This window comes from Heterocephalus glaber, unplaced genomic scaffold (genome assembly GCF_053883595.1).
Source record: "Heterocephalus glaber isolate CG9 unplaced genomic scaffold, H.glaber_assembly_v1.0 deba00001688, whole genome shotgun sequence".
In the NCBI taxonomy this organism is placed as follows: Eukaryota; Metazoa; Chordata; class Mammalia; order Rodentia; family Bathyergidae; genus Heterocephalus; species Heterocephalus glaber.
In genome coordinates this window covers 3939454-3963177 of record NW_028258413.1, presented here as the reverse complement: position 1 = coordinate 3963177, position 23724 = coordinate 3939454, and the positions used below count along the sequence as shown (strand labels likewise).

The 23724-nt window shown below is 49.5% G+C and overlaps 1 protein-coding gene across 10 annotated transcripts in view; it reads right to left on the bottom strand.

The window, feature by feature from the left end:
• Lef1 (lymphoid enhancer binding factor 1) overlaps positions 1–22349 on the bottom strand; it is a 96242-nt gene extending 73893 nt beyond the window's left edge. For 3 of the 10 annotated variants that reach the window (XM_004866217.4, XM_004866220.4, XM_004866219.4), the window contains exons 1-3: positions 20346–21220; positions 18441–18501; positions 17000–17133 (exon numbers count right to left, since the gene is read on the bottom strand). In XM_004866217.4, coding sequence (XP_004866274.1) covers positions 17000–17133; positions 18441–18501; positions 20346–20549 — 399 coding nt within the window. In that variant the 5' untranslated portion in view covers positions 20550–21220. Of the gene's footprint in view, positions 1–16999; positions 17134–18440; positions 18502–19454; positions 20009–20345; positions 21288–21436; positions 21543–22000 lie in introns of those variants that run through there. The other 7 variants (XM_021245457.2, XM_021245458.2, XM_087198718.1 and 4 more) reach the window with 7 other exon arrangements.
• Positions 22350–23724: the final 1375 nt, after the last annotated feature.

The following is a 23724-nucleotide window of genomic DNA, read 5'->3' as shown; positions in this document are numbered from 1 at the left end:
AGCTCCTAGAAAACGAAGAACATAACAAACCCAAAGCTCATACGAGGGAGGAAATTATAAAGATCAGAGCAGAAATCAATGCAATGGAGACTAAGAGAATGATACAAAAAAAATCAACAAACTTGGGGTTTTTTTTGGTTTTTTTTTTTTTGGTACCAGGGATCAAACTTGGGCCCTTGCGCTTGTGAGGCAGGGAGCAGAACCACTGAGCTAAATTCCTGGCCCTAGTTTTTTGAAAGAATAAATAAAATCGATAAACCATTAGCCAACTTTATCAAAAAAAGGAAATAAAAGGCTTAAATTCATGCCATTAGGAACGAAAAAGGTGAAGTCACAACAGAAACCCAGAGGATCATCAGTACCTACTTCGAGAACCTGTACTCTAATAAAATGGAAAACACAGGACAAATGGACAGATTCCTAGATATATACAAATTACCAAAGTTGAATGAAGAAGATATAAAAAGTCTAAATGCCCCAATTACAATCAGTGAAATTGAAAATGTAATTAAAACTTTACCAACAAAGAAAAGCCCAGGTCCTGATGGCTTCACTGCTGAATTCTACCAGACATTTAGAGAAGATCTATTACCACTACTCTTTAAACTCTTCAATGAAACTGAAAGGGAAGCAATACTTCCAAATTCATTCCTGGAAGCAACTGTTACTTTGATTCCAAAACCAGGGAAAGACCCAACTGAAAAAGAGAACTACAGGCCAATTTCCCTAATGAACATAGATGCAAAAATCCTCAATAACTGGTCATTTGAGAGATGCAGATGAAAACAACACTGAGATTCCACCTCACTCCAGAAAGAATGGCTGCTATTATCAAGAAATCAACCAATAACAAATGCTGGCAGGGTGTGGGGAGAAAGGAACCCTTCTCCATGGTTGGCGTGAGTGCAGACTAGTGCAACCACTGTGGAAATCAGTATGGAGATACCTCAAAGAACTAGGACTAGAGGTCCCACATTTGACCCAGCTATTCCCCTGCTGCGTATCTTCCCAAAAGAATTAAAAGAATCATACCACAGAGATATATGTGCACCCATGTTCATAGCAGCACAGTTCATAATAGCTAAAGCTTGGAAACAGCCCAAGTGCCCATCAACTGGAAACTGGATAAAGAAGATGTGGTTTTTTATGTCTTTTCTTTATAAAGATGTGGTTTTTTAAAAAGAAGATGTGGTTTTTTATACAATGGAGTACTACTCAGCCATAAAGAATGAGAAACTAGAGACATTTATAGCTAAATGGATGCATATTGAGGCCATACTCTTAAATGAAATAAATAGGACACATGTATGTAAATACTGAATAGTTTCTCTAGTGTGACAAACTGAAAGTGTAAATAAGGATTAAAGTGAATAATTGATCATTTGAAATAGGAAGAAAAGGTCCAAAGGGGTAGGGAAAGTGGGAGGGGAAGAGGAAAGGAAAGAAGGGAAAGGAAAAATTATGAGAAAAGAAAAAAATGGAAACAAAGTATATGTAAATAGGCAAGGGTGGAGGGGGTGAAGGGCACACAGGTAATGGGGAAAAAAATAAGAACCAAGATACATCATGTACAGGTACAAGCACCCAATGATAAATGTAAACGTACTGTATACCTAAAATGTTCCAATAAAAGAATTGAAGCCAAAAAAAAAAAATCCTCAATAAGATACTGGCAAACAGAATACAGAGGGTCATCAAGAAGATTATACACCCTAACCAAGTTGGATTTATCCCAGGGATGCAAGGATGGTTCAACATATGTAAATCAATAAATGTAATACACTATATTAACAGAGCCAAGAATAAAAACCATATGATCATTTCAATAGATGTAGAAAGCCCATTCAATAAAATTCAACACCCATTCATGATAAAAACCCATAGAAAATTGGAATAGATGGTCTTTATCTCAAGCTTTTAATAAAGGCTATCTATGAAAAACCAACAACCAACATCATACTAAATAGTCAAAAACTGAAAACCTTCACACTAAAATCAGGAGCAAGACAAGGATGTCCACTATCACCACTCTTGTTCAATATAGTTCTGGAAACATTAGCCACAGCTATTAGACAAGAGGAAGAAATAAAAGGAATAAAGATAGGAAAGGAAGAAGTTAAGCTATCATTATTTGCTGACTATATAGGACTCTACATAGAAGATCCAAAAAATTCTGCTGAAATACTTCTAGACTTAATTGACAGATTCAGTAGAGTAGCTGGATACAAGATAAACACTCAAAAAATCAATAGCCTTCTTGTACACAAATAACAGACTCACTGAGAGAGAAATTAAGGAAACAATTCCTTTCATAATAGCACCCAAAAAAATGAAATATCTAGGAATCAGTCTAACAAAGGAGACAAAAGAACTCTTCACTGAAAACTACGGTACTTTGAAAAAAGAGATAGAAGAGGATATAAGAAAATAGAAAGATATCCCTTGTTCCTAGGTAGGAAGAACCAATATAGTGAAAATGGCCATACTTGCAAGGCTGCTATACAGATTCAATGCAATCCCGATTGAAATCCCAACAATATATTTCACAGAACTAGAGAAAACAAATCAAAATTTCATTTGGAACCAGAAGAGACCTAGAACAACAAAAGCAATTGTAGACAACAGAGACATGACAACAGGTATCATAATCCCCAACTTGAAACTATACTACAAGGCTACAGCGATAAAAACAGCATGGTACTGGCAAAGAAACAGACCTGAGGATCAATGGAACAGATTAGAAGACACAGAAACAACTCCAGACAAGCTCAGCCACCTCATCTTTGACAAAGGAGCCAACCATCCTCACTGGAGGAAAGATAGCCTCTTTAATAAATGATGTTGGAAAAACTGGATTTCAACCTGCCAAAGATTAAAACTAGACCTCTATCTTTCACCAAGCACTAAACTAAAATTGAAGTGGATCAAACAACTAAATATTAAAACAGAAACATTAAACTTGCTAGAAGATAAGTTAGGTAGAACTCTTGAAGACATTGGCATAGGAAAAGACTTTATGAACAAATCTTCAGTAGCAAGGAAACTTGCACAAAGAATCAACAACTGGGATCTCATCTTATTAAAATCTTCTGTACTGCAAGAGAAACCACCAACAGAGCTAAGAGACAACCTACAATGTGGGAAAAAATTTTTACCAACTGTTCCTCAAAGGTCTACTATCTAGAATATATAAACAACTCAAAAAAAATCAGACCCCCCAAATATAAATACTCGATTCAAAAATGGGCATCTGAAATGAACAGACATTTCTCAGACAAAGAAGTAAAAGCAGCAAATAAATACATGAAAAAATGTTCAACATAACTGGTCATTCGAGAGATGCAGAAGAAAACAACAATGAGATTCCACCTCACCCCACAAAGAATGGCTGCTATCAAGAAATCAACCAATAACAAATTCTGGGGGCTGTGGGGAAAGAGGAACCCTTCTCCACTGCTGGTGGGAGTGTAGACTGGTGCAAGCACTGTGGAAATCAGTATGGAGATACGTCAAAAAACTAGGACTAGAGGTCCCATTTGACCCAGCTATCCTTCTGTTGGGTATCTTTCCAAAGAATTAAAAGAATCATACCACAGTGATATATGTGCACCCATGTTCATAGCGGCACAGTTTGTAACAGCTAAAGCTTGGAAACAGCCCAAGTGCCCATCAACTGGAAACTGAATAAAGAAGATGTGGTTTTATTATAAAATGGAGTACTACTCAGCCATAAAGAATGAGAAACTGGATTCGATCCCCAGTACCAAAAAACCCCCCCAAAACACAAGAAACTAGAGACATTTATAGCTAAATGGATGCATATTGAGGCCATCCTCTTAAGTGAAATAAATAGGACACACATGTGTAAATACCGAATAGTTTCTCTAGTATGTGAAAGTGTAAATAAGGTTCAAATGATATAAGTGACAATGTGAAATAGGAAGAAAAGGTCTAAAGGAGCAAGGGAAGTGGGAGGGGTAGGGGAAAGGAAAGAAGGGAAAAGAAAAAATATGAGAAAAGGAAAAAATGGAAACAAAGTCTTTGTAAATAGGCAAGGGTGGAGGGGGTGAAGGGAGGGCAGGGGAAGGGGAAAAAATAAGAACCAAGATATGTCATGTGACGGTACAAGATCCCAATGATGAATGTAACTGTATTTTATACCTAAAATGTACCAATAAACTTAAAAAAAAAAAAAAAAAAAAAAGAACTGAGCAGCAAGCTGAATAACTGGGAAAGATCCACCTCATGTAAAACAAGAGCTCCCGGGGCCGGGGATTTAGCTCAGTGGTTTCGCCGCCTGCTGCGTAAGCGGCAAGGACACGAGTTCGATCCCTGGTACCAAAAAACCCAAAAAAAACAAAAAACAAAACAAGAGCTCCCGGACCCATCAAGGACCATAGTAAGTCTTGCTGTAAGCAAATTCTACAGTCTGAGCTATCAGAGACATAGGGAGTTTAGCTATGTAATCCAGACAGAATTAGGCGATGGTCAAGCTCTTTGTTAAGAATCTGCAATAAAAAACGTTCTCACCACTGACCTAGGGATCTGCAATATCAGTTGACTTTGGCTTTCCTCCCTCCAAAAACACTAAGCAGACTTTTCCTCACTGTGCTGTTCCTTATCCACATTAGAGAAAAGACCTCACCAAGCATGGTGGCACACGCCTGTGATCCCAACAGTCAGGAGGCTGCGGCAGGAGGATTCCCACAAGTTGGAGGGGAATGTGGACCACAGAGTGAAAGAACTATACTGAGTAAAAGAAGCCAATCTCACAGGGCTCTGCATTATAAGTGTATTAATTCTGTTTTTATGAACTATCCCAAACAGGAAAGCTTATCGAGACTGAAAACTGACTGGTAGTTGTTTAGGCCTCCGGTGGCAGTTCGGGGGCCTGGGGCTACTTTCAGAGGTGATAAAAATGTTCTAAACTGGACCGTGGCCACGGCTGTACAACTGTGCACACGCTCACAACCAACAGACCACACTCTTTCAGGGGCTAAAATGTATATGAATTGCACCTCAACAACAACAACAACAAAACACTTAAAAAATGAGGAACCACTGGAAAAAAATCTGCTGAATAAATAAGCGAGTAAAGTCCTCGTCCCCCAGGTAAAATACCCACAGGGAAGAGCTCCCCGGACACGAGGCCCACGAGTAAAGCGACTGTGTGGCCCGTCCTTGTCCCTGTGGCTCCGAAACGCCTGGCTTCGGGGAGGAACTGCAGCGCAGGGCTGAGTGTGGACGGCAGGAGGGAGGCCAGGGCCACCCAGCCTGCACATGGACCTGAGGTTGCTTGCAGGGACAAGGGAGGACTTCTGTGGGCAGGAGGCAGGTCCAGAGCCAGTCTGTCCTCCAAGCAGGGCTCGCCGCCCCCGGGACAGGGGAGACCTCCAGGGCCAGTGCAGAGGCGCATCCGGAGGCTCTTAGTCTGATGAAAACCCTGCGCTCCTCCTAGGCCCAGCAGGGTGGCCGGGCTGCTTTGCCAGCCCCGAGACAACCTGGGCGGTGACCCCTTCCCAGTAAGAGCTGCGCCCCAGGATCCACGTCTCGGTTCTGGGATGCACGGCTACTCAGCATCCTCCTCCATGCTCAGGGCCCCCCCATTATGAGGTTAGCAACAAGTTTAAAATTCAGACAAAGTCTTTAAAAGGTTTTCCTTAAATAGCCAAGTGCTTTCCAATTGCACACTGCATAAATATTACTGAATTTACTGCAGAACTATTGAAATAACAGACAAGACAAGCACCACAGACCTGCCTGAGGACCCTCTCCTTTTTAAAAATTTCTATTTGATTTTTCAAAAAGAATTTTAGCGTATGTCCGCCGTGCGCTCGATGGCGTTGACACACACCCTACTTCTCGGCCCTCCCATTTGCAAACACTCCGCTCCGTTTCCTCTGATCTACTTTGCTCTTTAGTTTACTTATGCTTTGGATTTCTCACAGAAGAGAAACCAGGCAACATTTAAGCTCATGTGTCTAATTTATTCCACCTAATATTATAGTCTCAGGCTGCATCCATTTTTCCTCCTCACTGAGACCAAGTCATCTCAGGAGGAAACATTTCTTTTGGAAAAATTTAATCTCTGACTTATGATCCCACTTAGATACCCAAGAATCCCTCACAAAAATCTAGTTGATAGAATCCTGAACTGTTTAGCACTGTTTAACTGGTTCTGGCATCTCATCCCTCACCAAACTGTATCTAGAACATGAACTCTACATGCCCTGGCCTGGAACTCACCGACCTACGGCCATCCCTCTTTCCTAGCACCTCGGGATCCCCGCAGTGGGTTGTGACTCAAGATTTCCCGCCTTCGATAACCAAGTAAGATCATTTCCAAAAGAGCGGTTTTTGTTGTTTCCAACTGTCTTTAGGATGTTCAAATTCTCCAAGTAAAGACAGGGAACAAAAAGGGTAAAGCGCTCTTCCAGTTACACCGTGGGTTAGGTAGGGTCTGGCCTGTGCCCGGACTCCAGCTCTGAGAGGACAGAAAAAGGGACCTGGCTCCCTGTGGGGGACTCTGCCAGCCCCCGGAAGTCAAGTTTGACAACAGCCATTTAACATGTGGGGACATCGGGCACAGGGCATTGTTAGTGCAGCCTTGGGGCAACCCTGGAGCCAGAAGCAGGAGGTGGCAGCCTCGCGCAGACCGGCACCTTCTCCCAGCCCTGTGTACTCAGCGTGCTCACCCACAGCGCTCTAGACCTAAACGTGTCTGGGCTCTTTCCTCAGGCAGTCTTGGATTACTGAACATGCCTGGCCTTCTAATGAAAATAGGAAAAGGATTCATCAGGCAACTTCCTGGCTAGACCCAAACTGAGCTGACTACACAGCCACTTCGAACAGGTACAAACCCAGTATTCTCTCCACACCTCCAAGGGGCTGCAGGGAGGGGAGCAGGTAGAAGCGGTGTGAGTGACACCTGCACCCCTGGGGACCCCAGCTAAGGGGCTGCAGGGCTCCAGGGCACCCAGCTACTCCCCGTCCACTCCCAAGCCCCTGGGCCCATGGGCTGAGGTGGCAGTTCCTCCTCTCTCCCCCTGCTACACCTGTGAGGCCAGTGCACCTGCCCTTACTGTCAACCCCACAACGGGGCTCAGCACTGTTGCCGTCACAGGTGTCTTCTCGTGAGTGGCCTGGATGGGATGTGCTTTTTGGTTTTCATTCCCTCCACAAAGGTCCAAAGAGCCTTCTTGGCATCTTTGCTCATATTTAGCAAAATGTAAGTAACAAGCCAAACTACAGATGAAAGCATTTCCATCTCATATGCAGCTAGCTGCGGACATGGCATGTAACAGGTAAGCCGGCCACGGTGCACACCTGTAATTCCAGTGCTCGGACAGGCAGCTCAGGGGACCCTGTCTCAAAGCTTCAATAGAAGGGAGCTAGAGATGTAGCTCAGTGCAAACACCCTGGGTGCAACTCTAGTACTGCAAAAATTAAACAACCAAACAGTAAACTAATAGGTAAACCTCAGTTATCCACTTGTAAAAAAAATAGAGAAATACTCTAATTCTGATGTAAAATAGTTCTGAATCACTTCAAGAGTTGTTAATCAAAATTTGTAATGGCCAGTATGTGTAAAGGGCTCTCATGAACCAAGAAAGATATGAAATAGCAAATGATACAGCAAAAATGGACTATAGGGGGCCGGGGATTTAGCTCAGTGGTTTCACCACCTGCTGCGCAAGCGCAAGGACCCGAGTTCGATCCCCGGCACCAAAAAAAAAAAAAAAAAAAAAAAAAAAGGACTATAGATCAACATATTTTAACACAGTTTCATTATACCATTAATTAGAACAATTTTTAAAACTTTAACTTTTGTAACTGAGGGTAATGCTGGCCATTACAAATGACTACTTGGATCTATATTTATTCACATAGGAGCATGAGCTCACATGGAACATTATAATGGAAACAGAAATCATTAGAACAGCATAACTTTATGACTCCATTGCTCAAAATGCTTGTAAAATACATATAGAAAAAGAACTGAAAATATGTGTATATGTACATCAGAATGAAACCATTACATCTGAATGATAAAAATACGTTTTTAGTACTTACAGTACTTAAAGGTACTTTTTATGTAATTGCTCTCTTCTTTCATAGGTTTTCCCCTGACTTTAAAAACAAATTAATTTAAATAAACAACCCCAAAATAAAAGATATTTCCTTTAAAGAGGAAAAAAAGATATTGTTTCTAATAAATAGCTCCTTAACAAAAAACGTTGCTTCACTTTTTCCTTTTTTTTTTTTTTTGGTACCAGAGATCAAACTCAGGACCTTGCGATTGCAAGGCAGGCACTGGAACCACTGAGCTAAATCCCCGGCCCTGCTTCACTTTTTAAAGGAAATTTTGTTGCAACTTCTCAGGAATGATCTTGATTCTAATTAATGCTGAACTAACTTCTCTTCCTCTATCAACAAGATGCCACAAAAATCACCACTAAATGCTTCTAAAAGTCAAGCAGACCCCACATTTGCATCGCTAGTTGTGCAAAGAACACTCTTGGGCAGATTTTCGCCTGTTAGTGCTCAGCTGTTATGGAATAAGCAGCAGCACCATTTACCAAGAATTCCAAGAGTCACAAAACCTTTGGTCACATAGCTATGTCTCTACTCAGGCCCCAAGACTTCATGACACCCTGGGCTCTTAGGGGCAAGCACTAGGGTTCCCATAAAACCAAACATTCATCAAAATACATCTGATACACTCAAGGAACAACGTTTTGCTGGGGATTTTCAAAAGCATATTGAGTAATCAGGTGGTTATAAGCGGAAGATAGTGTTCAAGTGTCCTTAGAATGGTCACTCCTACAGTGTAGCTGTCCACGTTACTTAGTAAACATGAGTATAAGTCACCTTGGAGGAGCATACTGAGTAAGGAGTACTTCCTGCCTCCTGCTGAGGAACTGGTTTAGAAACTGAGTCCCAGCTCCTGAGCCAGGGTTACCTGGCTTTGAATTCAAGTACTAAACTTTAGGATTGGAGACAACCAAGTGACTCTCTGAGGCTTCCATTCTTCATGGGAAGCAGGGTGCTATTAGTCGCACCCACTTCACAGTGCTATGCTGAGGATTTAACTTTTTAAAGTACGCAAAGTGCATTCAATGAATAATAAATGTTAGTTTATTATTAAGGTCATGATTCTCTTCATCCACGGGCAGGATGCTTATTTCTCAAAATTACAGAGGCTGCAGGGCAAGGTGCAGAAAGCCTCACAGGTAAGGAGGTCAGTGATTTTCAGAAGCATCATTGACTTTTACCAAATAAAGTATGGACCACAAGATGTTCAGAGTACAAAAGGGTTTGGTTCAGTAGCTTGGTGAATTTTTGATTCTCTTAACAGAAAAGTGAAAACCCAGGATGAGCCTAAGCTGAACTCCTGAATGTCTGTCTCCAGTGCAGTCCTTTCTAAGCTGTTTCAGGAATACTGCCCTCTCGGCGTTGGGCCAGAACACCCTGGGTCTCACCCACGATCCCTCTCTGTGTCTGTCACCTTCCAGCCCTGTGCTCTCCACTGGTGTCAGGACAGCTACTGCTACCAAAAACAATGTCAGGGAAATCCACGGATTCATCCTGTCTCGCAGTGTGCTCATTCATTCTCTCGTCTTCCTGGTGAGCAATCCACTGCCTTGACAGCATCAGGAGATGAAGATGCAGAATGCACCTGCCATGCCAGCCAGGACCTGGCCACTTCCGGTCCAGACTTAGCACAGTACTGTCGATCACAATAGCCACCACCCGCTGGCGCTGACCGCTCGCCTCCTGGCCTGCCGTGCAGGGTCCTCAGCCTCGGTGCCCACGCCTGTCCCTGCCCTCTCTGTGCCTTGGTCTCCTGTCTGTATCCGGAGATTGAGGCTCTCACTGAGTGGTCGTGGAGAGGAATGGCCGTGTGCTGACTTCCGGACAGCTGAGGGAAGACCTGCTGCTCCTCCCCTCCTGGGACCCCTGTGCCAGAGGTGGGTGCACAGCCAGGAAGGAGCCCGTGGGCCCGGCGTGGGCACGGCCACTTCTCCCAGGTGGCAGAAGTGGGTGGAGCTTCACGGGGGAGGCGGGACCTCCACCCTGGCGCTTTAAGCATGAACAGGACCGTGGGGCAGCGAGGAAGGAATAGGGCATCTCGGGGCCAGACTGCAAGATGCAGGGACCTGGATGCGGGTCTCGACGCAGGTCCAGTAATGCAGCTGAGCGTAGCCGAGAGTGGAGAGGAGGTGGACGTGAACGTCGGGCAGCCACTACTGTCCGCCTTCTCCGCGAACGCAGCACCTGTGGGCTCCAGCCGGGAGCTGGCTGGGCGTGCGCACTGCATGGGGCCCAGCGCCTGCCCTCGACAGTGAGTCCTCAGCACCTGGGCCCTGCAGAAGCACCACCCAGTGCCGGGGCCATGGCTCTCACAGCGGGAGAGGTGGCCACATCGAGAGACAAGGCCTGGGTTTCAGGGCCTGAAGAACACGGCCCGGGTGCCCAGGGCTTCTGACTCCGATTCGCTCCTAATCTGCTCATGCATCTGTCTGCTGGAGCCTTACAGTCCTTAACCCAGGCTCTGGTCAGGAACCGGGACCAGAAACCTCCTCCTCCCCAGCTCTGCAATGAGGCTGGCGCCCGCCCGCCCACAGCTGAGTCCCTCTCTGCTCTCCTGGATGAGGACGCTCCTCTCGCCAGATCTGAAGGGCAAAGGAGCGAAGATGGACTGAGCTTTATCCTCTCTTCTGGCCGGCTTGCTGGCCCAGCCCAGTCTTCAGCCAGCAGCCAGCTTTCCATGGACACCTGGAGCCCACAGTCCCTGGGAGCAGCTCTGACCTCTTGGGTAGATACTGACCTAAGGCTCCTCTGCTCGCTCGCGCAACAAGTAAAGGGGAGTTCAGTAACAAACACGGTATTATTTAGCAGGCACCTTCGCTCTTGCTTTTCCCGTAGCATTTGTTTTGATAAAGAAAGATCACGTGAAGCCGGGGATTTAGCTCAGTGTTTCCGGCGCCTGCCTCGCAAGCGCAAGGTCCCGAGTTCGATCCCCGGTACCAAAAAATAAAAGACAAAAACAAAAAAAAAGAAAAATAAGAAAGATCACGTAGAAATATCCAAAAAACACACCTGAAACTTTCCTTGTGCGCCCTTTATTAACTGAGCAAACTCACTGGGGTGTCACACCTGTGTGGGGCTCACTGTAACTACCCTGTAACTCGAGGTCCTGATGATCAGCTATGGAGAGCAGCCAACGGCTTACAGTAGAAAGTTTTCAGGATTCAAAAGAAAGCATTTATAAAAATGTCTTAGTAGATCATAGGTATAATTCTTGTTTTGATGATTCAGAGGTAATGACAGGAAAAAAAGTGAGGCCAGGTGTGGTGGTGTGCACCTGTAGTCCTACAACCTAAGAGGCTGAGGCAGGATGATCTCTATGAGTTCAAGGTCAGCCTGGACTACATAGCAAAACCCTGTCTCAGAAAAAAAAAAAAAAAAAAAATCTCAAAGAGGGATGGGATTTAGCTCAGTGGTTCCACTGCCTTGGGACCAAGGTCCCAAGTTTGATCTCCGGTACCAAAAAACCAAAACAGAAACCGAAGACGCCCCGGAGCTGCTCCTCTTTTGCATCGGGGGCTCTCCCAGGTCCACCCTTCCCTGGGCTCTTTCTCCAGCCCTCTACAGTAGCCACAGGCATCTTGGTTGGAGAGAACGGGACATCACCGATACTGCGGACCTGTCAGGGGTCCCACATGGTACCGCGTGGGCGTGGGCGTGGGAGACACGAGACGGATTACTTGGATTTTTAAAGATCCTGTTGCCCCTAGTCAGCTGCAAATAAAAAACACATTTCTGGACCTTCTGTCCCGCACGGTCTCGCCAGTCGCGTGCCTCCAGGACTGGGGACGTGGGTGTGGCCATCTGAACTCCGGCTCGCTCTGCACTGCCCTTAAAGCTTCGCCTGACAGAAGGTGAATGCGCACCAGACCCACGGAGCTGCGGTACACGCTCTTCCCCAGGGGCTCTACACCCTCCTTGGACTCTGCAGCAACAAGCGGAGGTCCCAGGCGGGCGGCAGTCTGAGTCAGTGTCCCTGGCCCTCTCCCCCGCTCCCCATCTATCCCGGTCAGCTGTTCTCAGGCCATTTCAGGGGTGGGCGTCCGCACCCTGGAGACCCCAAAAGATCCACGGGCAGACAGCAGAGTCTGCGCTTCCTACACTGTGACTTCAACAAGAAATCGTGAACCTAGGAAAAATATGTACATGTACCCACACACACACATAAATATTTTTTCTTTTTGTTTTTAGAGATAGTGGTTCACTACCTTGCCCAGGCTGGCCCCAAACTCCTGGGCTCAAGCAATCCTCCTGCCTCAGCTTCCCAAGTAGCTAGGGTTAAAGATATATGCCATCATGTACGGCTCCTAAAATATGTTTTGGAAATTACTTGAAGTTCAAAGGCTGCCTTTTCTAAGCGAGTAGGGACCTGCTGGGATGCTACCACGCAGCACCAAGTCTCCTGATTACTACATCAGCTTCCTACAGGCTGGCTCAGCGTGGCGCAGTTCTTAAGCAACGGCTTTAATGAGGACAGGATCTAAATGAACATCCCCCTGTAAAAACAACCTTGGCAGCACCTACAAGATGCCAGATCTACTTTTACCTGCAAATAAAGCGTGTGTTTTCCTGCTGGCTATAGACAGCCCTGGCAACGTAATGACACCCTGTCTCAAAATAAAAAATAAAAAGGGGATGTAGCTCAGTGGTGCCACGCCTGCCTGGCAAGCGCAAGGTTCTGAGTTCAATCCTCAGTACAGGAAAAAAAATTAATAAATAAAAATAAAAAGGAGCTGGGGATGTGGCTCAGTGGTAGAGAGGCCCTGGGCTCAATCCTCAGCACTAAAAACAGGGTGGGGGGTTCAGTCACTCAAACCCAAAATAGCTCTGCCTGAAGGAATAACCGAATTAGTTTTCTTCAAGAACTCAACAGTTTGGAAATGTGCTGTTGACCCTGAGGAAAGTCCCGGTCCACAGGGCCCATCTGCAGTGCTGTCTATCTCGATCCTGCCCTGTGAGGGCCCAGAGTCCAGACGTGGGAAAACTGGATCAGAACCGTGGCCAGGATGGCAGGGAATCTAGGTCTGCATGGGGTGGGGGACTCCAAAGGCAGGACGGGGGTTGTTGTTGATTTTGGAAGTACACAGCTGCAGTCCATAACGATGATGCTCCTCGCAGGTTGGGCTCCACGGATTATTTGCACGTTCCTTTCCACGCCCTCCCTCCGCCTCCTGGTCCCCTTCCTGTTTGTAGAGATCCACCTCCCCGAGAGCGGGTGCTGGGTACAGAGGGCCAGTGGTCCTGCTTTATTTAACAAAGCCCACCTCAGCTCCTTAGCTCCAGTGTGAGGCAGGCCTGCTTGCAAGCAAATACAGGACAGGCAAGGATTAGACAATTCTCACAGACACAGTTCCCTGGTTAATCAGAAATCAGCACGCGGGTTCCCTAGAGTAAAAAATCACACCCGAGAACCGAGCGAGTCCAGTAAGCACCACCTCCTACCGCACTGGGTGGCAATTCCGACTTGGGAAATAACGGAAATGGACACTGGGACAAGGACAGTGACTTTCCTTCCCCACCTAAAAATTCTCTCAGAGAAAGATCACTGGGAACCAGAAAAGATCCAAGCAGGTGGAGGAGCCACTTCCTGTGGGTCTGCTCCCCCAGCCCAGGTGTCTGAGGAGAAATGCAGGGCTTCCCCGGAGGTGGTGAACATTTGGCTGCAGGGACAAATGGGTCTGCAGCCTCAGGTGAGGCCCTGGGAACCCGCAAGGTGCAGCCCAGCCAGTCTCCTTCAGCCCCAGTACTGGGGCAGGGCCTCCCGGAAGGACTGCTGCTTTGACTACTTTCCCACTGGCAGCCAGGGACAAGGATTTCTATACGCGTAAGGTTCAGAGAAAGCAAGGTTAAGCTTCTCACCGACTCTCCAGGGTCCTCACCCTGGTTTCCACCTCTTCTCACTCCGGCCCGAGACCAATCCCACCACGGTTCACAGGGTCTGAAAGCTCACACTTAAAACAGATGCGTGAGTCAGGTGCTTTCTTCTCAGGTTCGATTTATCTGAAGAATTCTCACTGAAGGGCTGGGGATTTAGCTCAGTGGTTCTGCTGCCTGCCTCACAAGCGCAAGGTCCCGAGTTCGATCCCCGGTACCAAAAAGAAAGAATTCTCACTGAAAATCCTGCAAGAGGCTGGTTCAGGAGGTCTCTGATACAGGCACTGACATCCCTAAGAATTCCAGTTCTGGGGAGCTCACTCGCCAGCTACACCTGGCTCAGCAGCAGGGGAGATGGGGAGGTGAAGGTGCATCTCCCCAACAGTATCACGGTACTTAGGCCACAGGTAGAACCTGCACATGCATTCGGGTGCCAGTGTTTGTGCCAAGGGACAACTGGTGGGAGCAGGCCTGGTGTTCGGCTCACCTGGGTCTGTGCACAAGAAGAATCCAGCCCCTCCCCACCCAGAGTTTTCTCCAGGCCCCACAGATGTAGTAAACAAGCAGTTGTAATGCAAATTCCAGTCCGAGGGAGGCCCCAGCTGCTCCTGCCCTGAGCCCCAGCGCAAATGGTCACCTGCTCCTGACACCCTGCTGGAAGTCATCACAGAGGGTGTCAGGGACACAAACACTCAGACCTGCTGGGGACAGGATTAAAGAGGACAAAGGCAGAGTGTGGTTCGGGTGAAAAAGAGGCTGCCTTCCGGTTAGAGTGTTTTTGATCTCAGACACATTAAAAACAGCTGGTAGGTATTAAAAACCAATGGTTGAAACTCACTGCAGTCAGACCCTAAAAAAAAAAAAATTGGACATAGCCCTGTGGTTAAAACTGAGAAGCTTCTTGAATCGGGCAAAATGCAGGATATCTCAAGAAAGCAGGGCTAAGATAAATACATTCTGACACGCAGGGGAATCAAGCAAAGCCTCAGACAACATCATGTGAGGAGCTGCTTCCTGATCACACCCAGCCTCCTCTACTTGCCTGCTGACATTTATTCTGGCCACAAATCTTTCCTAATCAATGAATGACTGGTTCACTGCCCTCAAAATTTTAATACAGAGCAAGGACTTGAGTTCTATCCCCAGTACCCAAAAAAAAAATTTAATACAGATGCTAACAGCAAATACCTCCCATTCTGTCAAAATTTCAAAATGACAAGTACGTGGGGACTGGGGGGAACAGCTCATGGAGACCTAAGGCAGAATGCAGGTTTAAAGAGAAGAAAAGCTGACCAGTCAATACTTTTAGAGATTATTTACAAATTCCAATATGTTTTTATTATGCTGACTTTACAAAAATTATCACTTGAAAGAGGTAGCTGATGTTGCTGAGGAATAAACCACACAAATACACACTAATTTAAACTAGCTCAAGTGTAGTAGGTGATATCAGTGGTTATTTTCTATTACTACCAAGACTGTAATTTGATTTGGAAAGATGATTTGTTATCCTAAAAACCTTTCAACAGAAATCTGCAATTATTTTCGTAAAACATACTGTGATCCTCCCTCCCAAGAGCAGCAACAACAAAAAAAAGTGGCCCACCTACAAAAGAAATATCTGACACATTTGCATATGTAGTTCAGCAAATGTGAAGTCTTCCACAAGTTTGAAAACTCGAAGCATTTGTTTGGGAGTGGTCTCTAAATATTAAACTACATTTGCTCTATTCATTCATTCATTCACCCATTTTTTAGGCTGAAGATTTGTATGTCTCACACAAACATGAAGTATCACCAAGTATTTGAAAAATCCATTTAAATAGAACATGAAATAGCTTTTTCCTATGACACCCATCACCAGGTCTTTGACAGCTCCATTTTGGCTGCTGTATGAAAACTAGAAAAGCCTTATTTATTCCCTGCCCGGGAAAGCCAGATTTCCTTCTGAAACCTGTGGAGAGATGAACAGTGAACTGCTTCACAGTGCTCACCGAGCAGGCAGAGCTGTGAGTCCATTACGCCGACCACTGTGGGCCGCAGAGGACCAAGATGGCCAAACCCCTTGCTGGTGACTGCCGGCTGGGGACAGTCCCGCAGATCTGTTCCCGGAGCCTTAGGGACACTGCTTTTCCCACTGGCTTGTGACTTTCTCAGTTTGTCAGCAACAAGCAAAAATCTCAGGCTCCATTTCTGAGGGCAGATTTGGCCCTCAAATGCTGACCCCCAGGATCCACGCGCACACATGCTTTCCATGGGGGGAGCTGCAGAGACCCTCCACATTCCTGCTCACACCCTGCACCATCTCCTCACCCCACAAGTGAGGTTTCCACTTTCCAAGAAAAGAGAGCTATCATCAAGGGACAACCGAAATCCTGCGAGCCGTGCATTTGCATGTTGCAGTTATAGCGCCACCGGATTTTTACAACTTCAGAAGTGAACTGAACCATGAGATAAAAAGAGGAACAACTTTCATTAGGCTATCTGCAAGTGATACTTTCTCAACAACCGACAATAAAGTAAAAATAGGCCATCCAGCCCTCTCAAAGGATTCTAAAAACAGCAGCTAATAGAATACAACAAAACGAGGCACTTCTCAAAGCTAAAGTGACAATCTGCATGGTCAGCTCCAAAGGAGCCTACAGTTTTCCTTCTAGGTGGCTGACAGGCCTGGAAAACCACTAGCATTTAGTTAACCCAAAGACCGAAGGCATTTCTTCCAGTCATCAGTATGCAAAGCACAGTCCTCACTATCATGAATCTGCTGTTTCACTGTCATTTGATTTCATACTTTGAGATCTGTTATTTATTAACCTTTACCAACAAACCAGCAGCAAACACTGCAAATGCGAGACATCAAAGATGGCCCTATTACCAAGCAGCGCCATTCATTCCCCGCCACAGTTCTTACTCAGCATGGACTGCTCAGGGAAGCATTTCCAATGTGTTTGAAAACAAGATCATCAACATTCTGCCGAAAGACAAATCAATGGGCACGTTGGAAAATAAGCCGCAACATCAGCACGGTACTCACTGTCCTCGGGATGGGCGGAGAAAGGGATCCATTTGACATGTACGGGTCACTGTTCATGTTTGGCATCATCAGGTAGCCGGAGTAACTGGAGTAGGAGGGCCCCTTGTTGTAGAGTCCTCCATCTGGATGTTTTCCTGCGAGGACGCAGAGCTATCAATAATTTATTGACTTTCCTTTCAGATTACTGCGCTTTTCATCAGAAAAAAAATCTAATAGCTCTACAGCAAGTCAGACTTCACGTAAAAAGATTTGTTTATAAAATACTATAACTGGATTATTATGCTCTATTTTAGATTGACAGTATTTATTCTCTTAAAAGGCTTAACAGCATACCAGATGTTTAAAAAACATGTGGTTCAATTTACTTCCAGTACTGGCTGATGTTTTTAAAAAAATAAGTATTATCCATCTAACTTAATTTGTTCTAATGCTAACAAACTGGACTAAGAAATACAGAAACATTAAGCAGCATACACAACCCTAAAGCTGTAATATAAACATAAGAGGCCATGTGTACATACATACACATATATATATACTTAAACACTTGAAGTTGCACTTCTCCTCTTGACAAACTCAAAGATGCTAACCTTTTACTGGTTTAGCGAGAGTTCTACTTAGGTTATGAGCAACTACCCACATTTATAAGGGATTAACTCTGGAAGGCTTACTTTTTTATGTGCTACACTTTCATAAGGCAGCCAAGGAATCCGTGTTGTTCAGTTTACATACTTTAATTGGTGTGACTGCCAGTGGCTGAGAGGGAAGCCTAAGGTATTGTTCTCGGCCCTTCTGGTCAGCACCCAGTGGGTACACACACGCCAGCCTGGCCAGGCTAGGGGTAAGTCACTAAGAAGACCAGAAATGCACGCCAGCTGACAAGTAAACGGGACCACTTATCTGATTCTTTCCAAGCCACAAGGCACGTTCCTGAAATCAAAAATTTTATACATACTCATAATTGTGAAAGCTTTCAGCAAGCATCAGAAACGGGGAGAGAGTCTTCCATGCTTGCCACGCACAGTTCCTACTTGCAAGTTTTCTGTTCTTACAAGCTAGGTTGTCTTTCACTGGGCCTTGTTCGGCCTGTTCCTTCCCCGTCTGCCTTCTCACTGCAGCAAGCTGGAAGCAGCAGTTTTGCAAAGCAAAATCCACTCAAAACTATTCTTCTTGGGGGGGAAAAAACCCCCACCTCACTGTAAACATTCATTCTTCCCCCAAGAATCTGGGAAACTGAAATCCAAAGCCTCCTAACTCATTCAAAGGCAGCTTTTAAAATGAGGCAAGGCCTAAGTTGCCAGGGCTTCCTCTCCCGTTCTGTGGAAATCGTGGGTGTCTTCTTATCCTGTGTGGTCCTGGCCTCTTGAGCACAAAGGCAGCAAACAAATCCAGTGCACACCACACACACTTCCAGGCTGAGGTGGGGCGGAGGACGCCTTACCGTCATCCGGGTGTTCGTGGGCCTCTTCGTGGTAGGGCTCCTGAGAGGCTTGTCTGGTCACCTAACAGTGTGATGGCCACCCCCAAGAGAAAGAAAACAGCTTAGAGTCTGGAACAGCACCCGTGACCCCTTAACTACCCATCCACGCAGTCACTCTAGGAAGGATAAGCCAGGTCTGAGCACTGGGGAGTCTTTTTCCTTCAACACGTATTTTTTGAGTGATTATTATCTACTTAGGATCAAAAAGTAAAAATAATGACAACAAAAACAGTACACGTGGTCATGACTTGTGTGACTGCCGTTTACCAAAACCTTCCACCAGCCCTGAGGTGAGAGATGCTAGTTAATGGGGTTGATCATTTTGATAGCCTCTTCCACCTCTCTCTGTTCACTTCAATTAGCTCTGATTAAAAGCAGGTTGAATGTCGTTTTGCAACTGAAAATGTCATTTTAAATATAAACAACCCAAGTGTTTCTATGGTGTCTTAAGGAAACTGTCCCTGCCAGAGCTCCCGAGGGCCTCCAAGCCTACTTGGCTGGCGGGTGCAGGCTCACAGGAGAAAAACAGAACTGCTCCGTGGTTACAGGGGGGAAATTGAGAGCCGGGCCAGACCTCGCAAAGGTGCCCTAACCGCCTGCCAGGCTGACTGAGCCACGTGCGAAGCCTCGGTCTCCCCCGCTGCATCCCCGGGCTCAGAGCAGTCTCCCCAGACCCGGAGAGCAGAAAAGCGGGTGCAGACTCGCTCATGGGCCAAGGAAGGAAAAGCTAAATGGGCAGGGAGAAAGCGGCTGCTCTACAAGGACGCGAGCTTGGCAAAAAGCCTGAGCGTCCTGGACCTTATTGGCTCCTCCGGCATGTGTCCTCCTGGTGACCTCACCTCCCACACCACAGATCTCTCCCGGGAGGCTGGGTGCCCTTGCCCCCCACCCATCTTCAAACCGGACCCTGCCCTCAAGAGCACCTTTACGTTCCCCTAGGAGTCCGGGGCCCCACCCTTCCAAGACACTACTCACCCCTGCCATCGGACCGAGAAGAGAACTCCGAGGTGTTCTTAAGCAGCAGGTTTAAGATCCAAAATGTCCCCGCCCCCAAAGCCACGCGCTTTCTTTTTTGGGGGAAGGATGCCATTTAAGGAAGAGGGGTATACCTCCAAAGTTTCTCTGCGGGGAGCAGGCGTGGGTGAGCCCCTCTGAGCGCGAGGCCCTTCCACCGGATTTCCTCCGGAGGGGCTCTCAGTTGTTGGACAAGGTGGCCAGGGGGTGTCGGGTGTCACAGTCCTTCCCCCACTCCCCGAGCCCGGGCGCGCCCGAAATAGCCCAGCGCTGCCCGCTCGCGGCCCTGGGCGCGACACCCACGTGTCTCTATTTACCCTCTCGGGTTACCGGCGCGCACACCGCAGCAGCCCGGGATCTGATAAAGCGCTTCCGCCGCCGCCCCGCTCGCTTTTCTCCGAGCATAGATCGAAGGGCTGATCGGGCCCAGACGAACCCCAAATAAAGGCCCCCTGCTTCTCTAAGTGATGGGAGTCGGGGCAGTGGTGTCTGCACCCGCGAGGTAGCTCGGCTGCACGAGCCCACCCGCCCGTGCGCCCCGGGCCCGGCCCCCACGCAGGCCCCACGCGGTGCCTACGCTGCCCTGCGCCCCGGCGGTTGGGACGCCCCGCCCGCCCGGCCCAAGCGGGCCTCCAGGGCTCCGCTCCGGCTGCGCCCTCGGTGCTTTCACGCGCGCGGCAGCGCATCCACCCGGAGAGCGCGGGGCACTTTGTTTTCGTGCTCGGCACGAACTTCCTGGGCACTGTTCACGGGACCCCGCGCTAGCGCGTGGCGCCCCCGGCCGACGCGGGGCTTCGGGCGCAGCTTCCCGCCAGAGCCCCTCCGCCCGGCCCGGCCCCACGGCGCGCTCACCTCGTGCCCGTTGGCGGCCGGGAGCACCTCAGACTCGTTCACCAAGGAGGACTTAATGTCGGCCAGGTCGCCTTCCTCCTCGGGGTGGCTGATCTCCGCGAAGATCTTCTCTTTCTGGGGGTCGCCCTCGTCCTTGAAGGGGATCATCTCGTCCGTGGCGCAGAGCTCCGGGTCCCCGCCGCCTCCCCCCGAGAGCTGGGGCATCCCGGCGGCCGTGCGACCCCGCTGGGCTGCGGAGCCCCGGGGCGACAGCAGGAAGGGGGCGTCGGCGCCGAGGGGCTCCGGGGGCTGCGCGTGCCGGGCCGGGCGGGGTCCGGGCGAGAACGCCCCGCGTCCCCGCGCCTCGCCACCGCACAGGTCTGGGCGCGGACGGAGCCTGCTTGGGGAGGCAGGAAGCCGGGCCACGGGCTCCGAGAAAGCGCCGCAGAATCAGTCAGAAGAGCATGAAAAGTCCACTTCCTGGAGGGCAAAAAATAAGGGAAAAGTAAAATCAAATGAAGAGCCGGCCGGGCCGAGTCCGCCTCACGGCTCCGGGTGCTCCCGTTGGCTCCGGCTGCCGCCTCGGCGCGAGTCCAGCGGCTGGCGGGCGGAGGTGCGGGAGACGCAGAAGTTTGCCGGGGAGAAGTTGGGCGCCGGCGGCGGGGCCCGGGCTGCTCTGAGCCCCGGCCGGGACGCGCACGCTCGCTGCCCGGTGCCTCTTTGTTCCCGCTCGGGCTCTGCACGCCCCGCCGCGTCCGAGCGCAGGGCCGCCGGGCCGACGGGAGGGGACCGCAGCGACCTAGCCGCCCGCGAGCTGGGCGCGTCGGCTCCGCAGCCCGGTCCTCGCTCGCCCGCCCGCCCGCAGGTGAGCGGCTGCGCTCCCGCCGCCGCCCGCCAGTCCGCCGCGGCCCGCGCCCCGCCGGCGCTGAAAAGCTGCCGCCTGCGTCGCCCGCCTCCGCCCCTCCCCCGCCGCCCGCTCTCCTCGGCTGCGCGCTGGAGGGGCGAGGAGGCGGCGGCACTGAGGGCTTTGAGGAAATTCCCTCTCCTCTCCCAGCGCCCTAGGACCAGTCCTAGTTTCGGGGCGCGCGCGCCTGGAGGGACAGATCGGGCACCTTGGCGAGGGAAGGGGGCCTGGCGCTGCCGGGCACCCACTGGAGGCACCTTTGCCCGCGTGGGGGGGACGAGACCTCGGCCGGGGCGGCCGGACCGCACCCCTGTTCCCTGCCCTGGCTCCACCCACCCACCACCCACTCCGCACCCTCCCCGGCGCCCACGCGCCCTCCCTGCGCGGGCCCGGAGATGAAAGAGGAGGCCTCCGCCTCGATCGACTCCGCGGAGAGACGCTCCGGAGGGACGAGGCGGGAGCCGCCGGAGAGGAGGAAGGGGAGCGGACCGGACGGGCCCAGCTACTGGGAGCAGGGCGAGGGCCCGGAGCGCACGCTAGCGAAAATAAAACCTCCAGGTTTACCCAGAGAATAGGGGGACGGGAAAGAACCGAAGGCTGGTCTCAGCGATTGCTTTGTAGGCAGTGTCCGCTTCTTTGCGTCCTCACCCCGTTCCCCGCAGAGTTCCTCTAGATCGCTCGCCCGCGAGGGAGCGAGGAAGGCGCCCACCGCGCCTGAAAGGGACCCGAGAACGCGCTCTGAATCCGACCTCAGGCCTTCCCAGGTCCTCACCGTGTCTTCAGTGCACTTTGTTCGAGGACAGGACTTGTAAGGAGGCGCTGTGAAGTTACAGTAGGGGAAAGCCGGAGTTGGAAAACATTCTGTCCCTTGGCCTCTCTCCCTTCCTTAGTGAAGAAAAATCCAGGTAAAATCACTGCACCCGAAGCAGCAGCCGCCCTTGAGCCTCAGGACAGCAACAGGGAGCCAGCCGGAAGGAATGCATCCGCGGCACCCTCACACCGAAAATAGGGGAAATAGAGAAAACGCCCGAGTCAGACTTCGGTTGTGATGTAGGAATGGCCAGGCAAGATCTCCTTTTTCTTAACCAGCAGAGACTAACAGGTCTAAACGAACAGAGCAGCGTTTAAAACTTTGCCCACTGATATCCGCTATTGTAGGGGGACAGGAATTTACTAGGAAGCAGCCTAAAACGCTCGGCTGGTCCCATAGGAAGTGGCCACTGGTCACACGTCAACTCTGTACAGCAGACTTGGGTATTTTTAGGGATTGGTACAGAGGGCAGGAAAAGTAAAACCGTTTTACTTTTAAATACTCGAACATCAAAGAAAAACAAAAACAATATCCCGCTATAGTGTGTCCATAAGGCACTCATGGAGAGGCTGGAAAGAAATGCGATTTTTGCTTTTAGGATGGTGCTGGTGTACAACTTCCCCTGAAATTTAGCCCCGGAGTGAGTGGTGGTCTCGGAGACTTGAGCACGTGGCTGGGTCCCACCCTTACAGCCTCTGCTGTAAAAGAAATACAGTGAAATGTGGTAAAACAAGGTCTCAGCACAGCAGCCAGTGTGGACGCCCTTTGGGGGCAGAAGGGCCAGGGGGTGTTTTCTGGAAGCCAAGGAGAGATGGGGGAGACTCCTACACCCCTGGAATTCCCATTTTCCCAGAATTGCGCGCGTTATCTGGACCCCCGTGGAGCGAGCCCTGGTGCGGTGCGGTGTCCCGGAGACTGCCCGCAGGAGAGGGTGGGATTCGGAAGCAACGCGGGAGAAGGGCTGGTGGGCGCCGCTGTGACTCTCTTCTTCAGAAACCTTGCTTCGAACGAAAGCACCAGCGCCCGGCTCCCTGGGCGAGGCCTTGGCCGTCTAAGCCTGGTGCTCCGATGGATTGTGCCCCCCACTGTGCACCCCAGTTTCTCCAAGCTTTGCCAGGGAGGGAGGCTGGCATTCCCCGGTGAAGTCTCCAGGGAGAAAGTAGGGGGCGTAGGTGGGGTGCAGCTGTCCTGGAAGACCCCCCACCGTGGCCTCGATGGCGTCCCTGCCCCCCCCCCGCCCGCAGCCTCTGCTACCTCGGGTTCTTGGGAGCCCCCAGGTCTGGGAGCTCTGCCGCCCCTGCCCTTGGATGCCGAGGCAGGAAGGTCGCTGTGTGAACTCCGCGAGGACTTAGGGCTGGCAGGCTGCAGGCTCATTCCTGCAGGATGTGGGTTTCAGGGGGCGTTTTGATGTGATTTAATTCCGACCATGAAACAACCACTCGGGCTGGCTGCATAGCTGTTGGTGCCCCCGCCCCCCGTGGCTTGGGTTGGTTTTGGTGTCCTTTGGAAGCGAACTTGTTTGAGATTAACACTGGGGACGGAGTGGGGTGCGCACCCCTCAACCCGGAGACCCGGGCACTGGACAGGACTCTGTCTCACCCCAGTGCGGGTGCCCAGCTCCGGGCGGGCGGCCTCGGCCCTTCTCCCTGTGTGGCCTGGACTCAGTCCCGCTGCGCCCTTGGCGA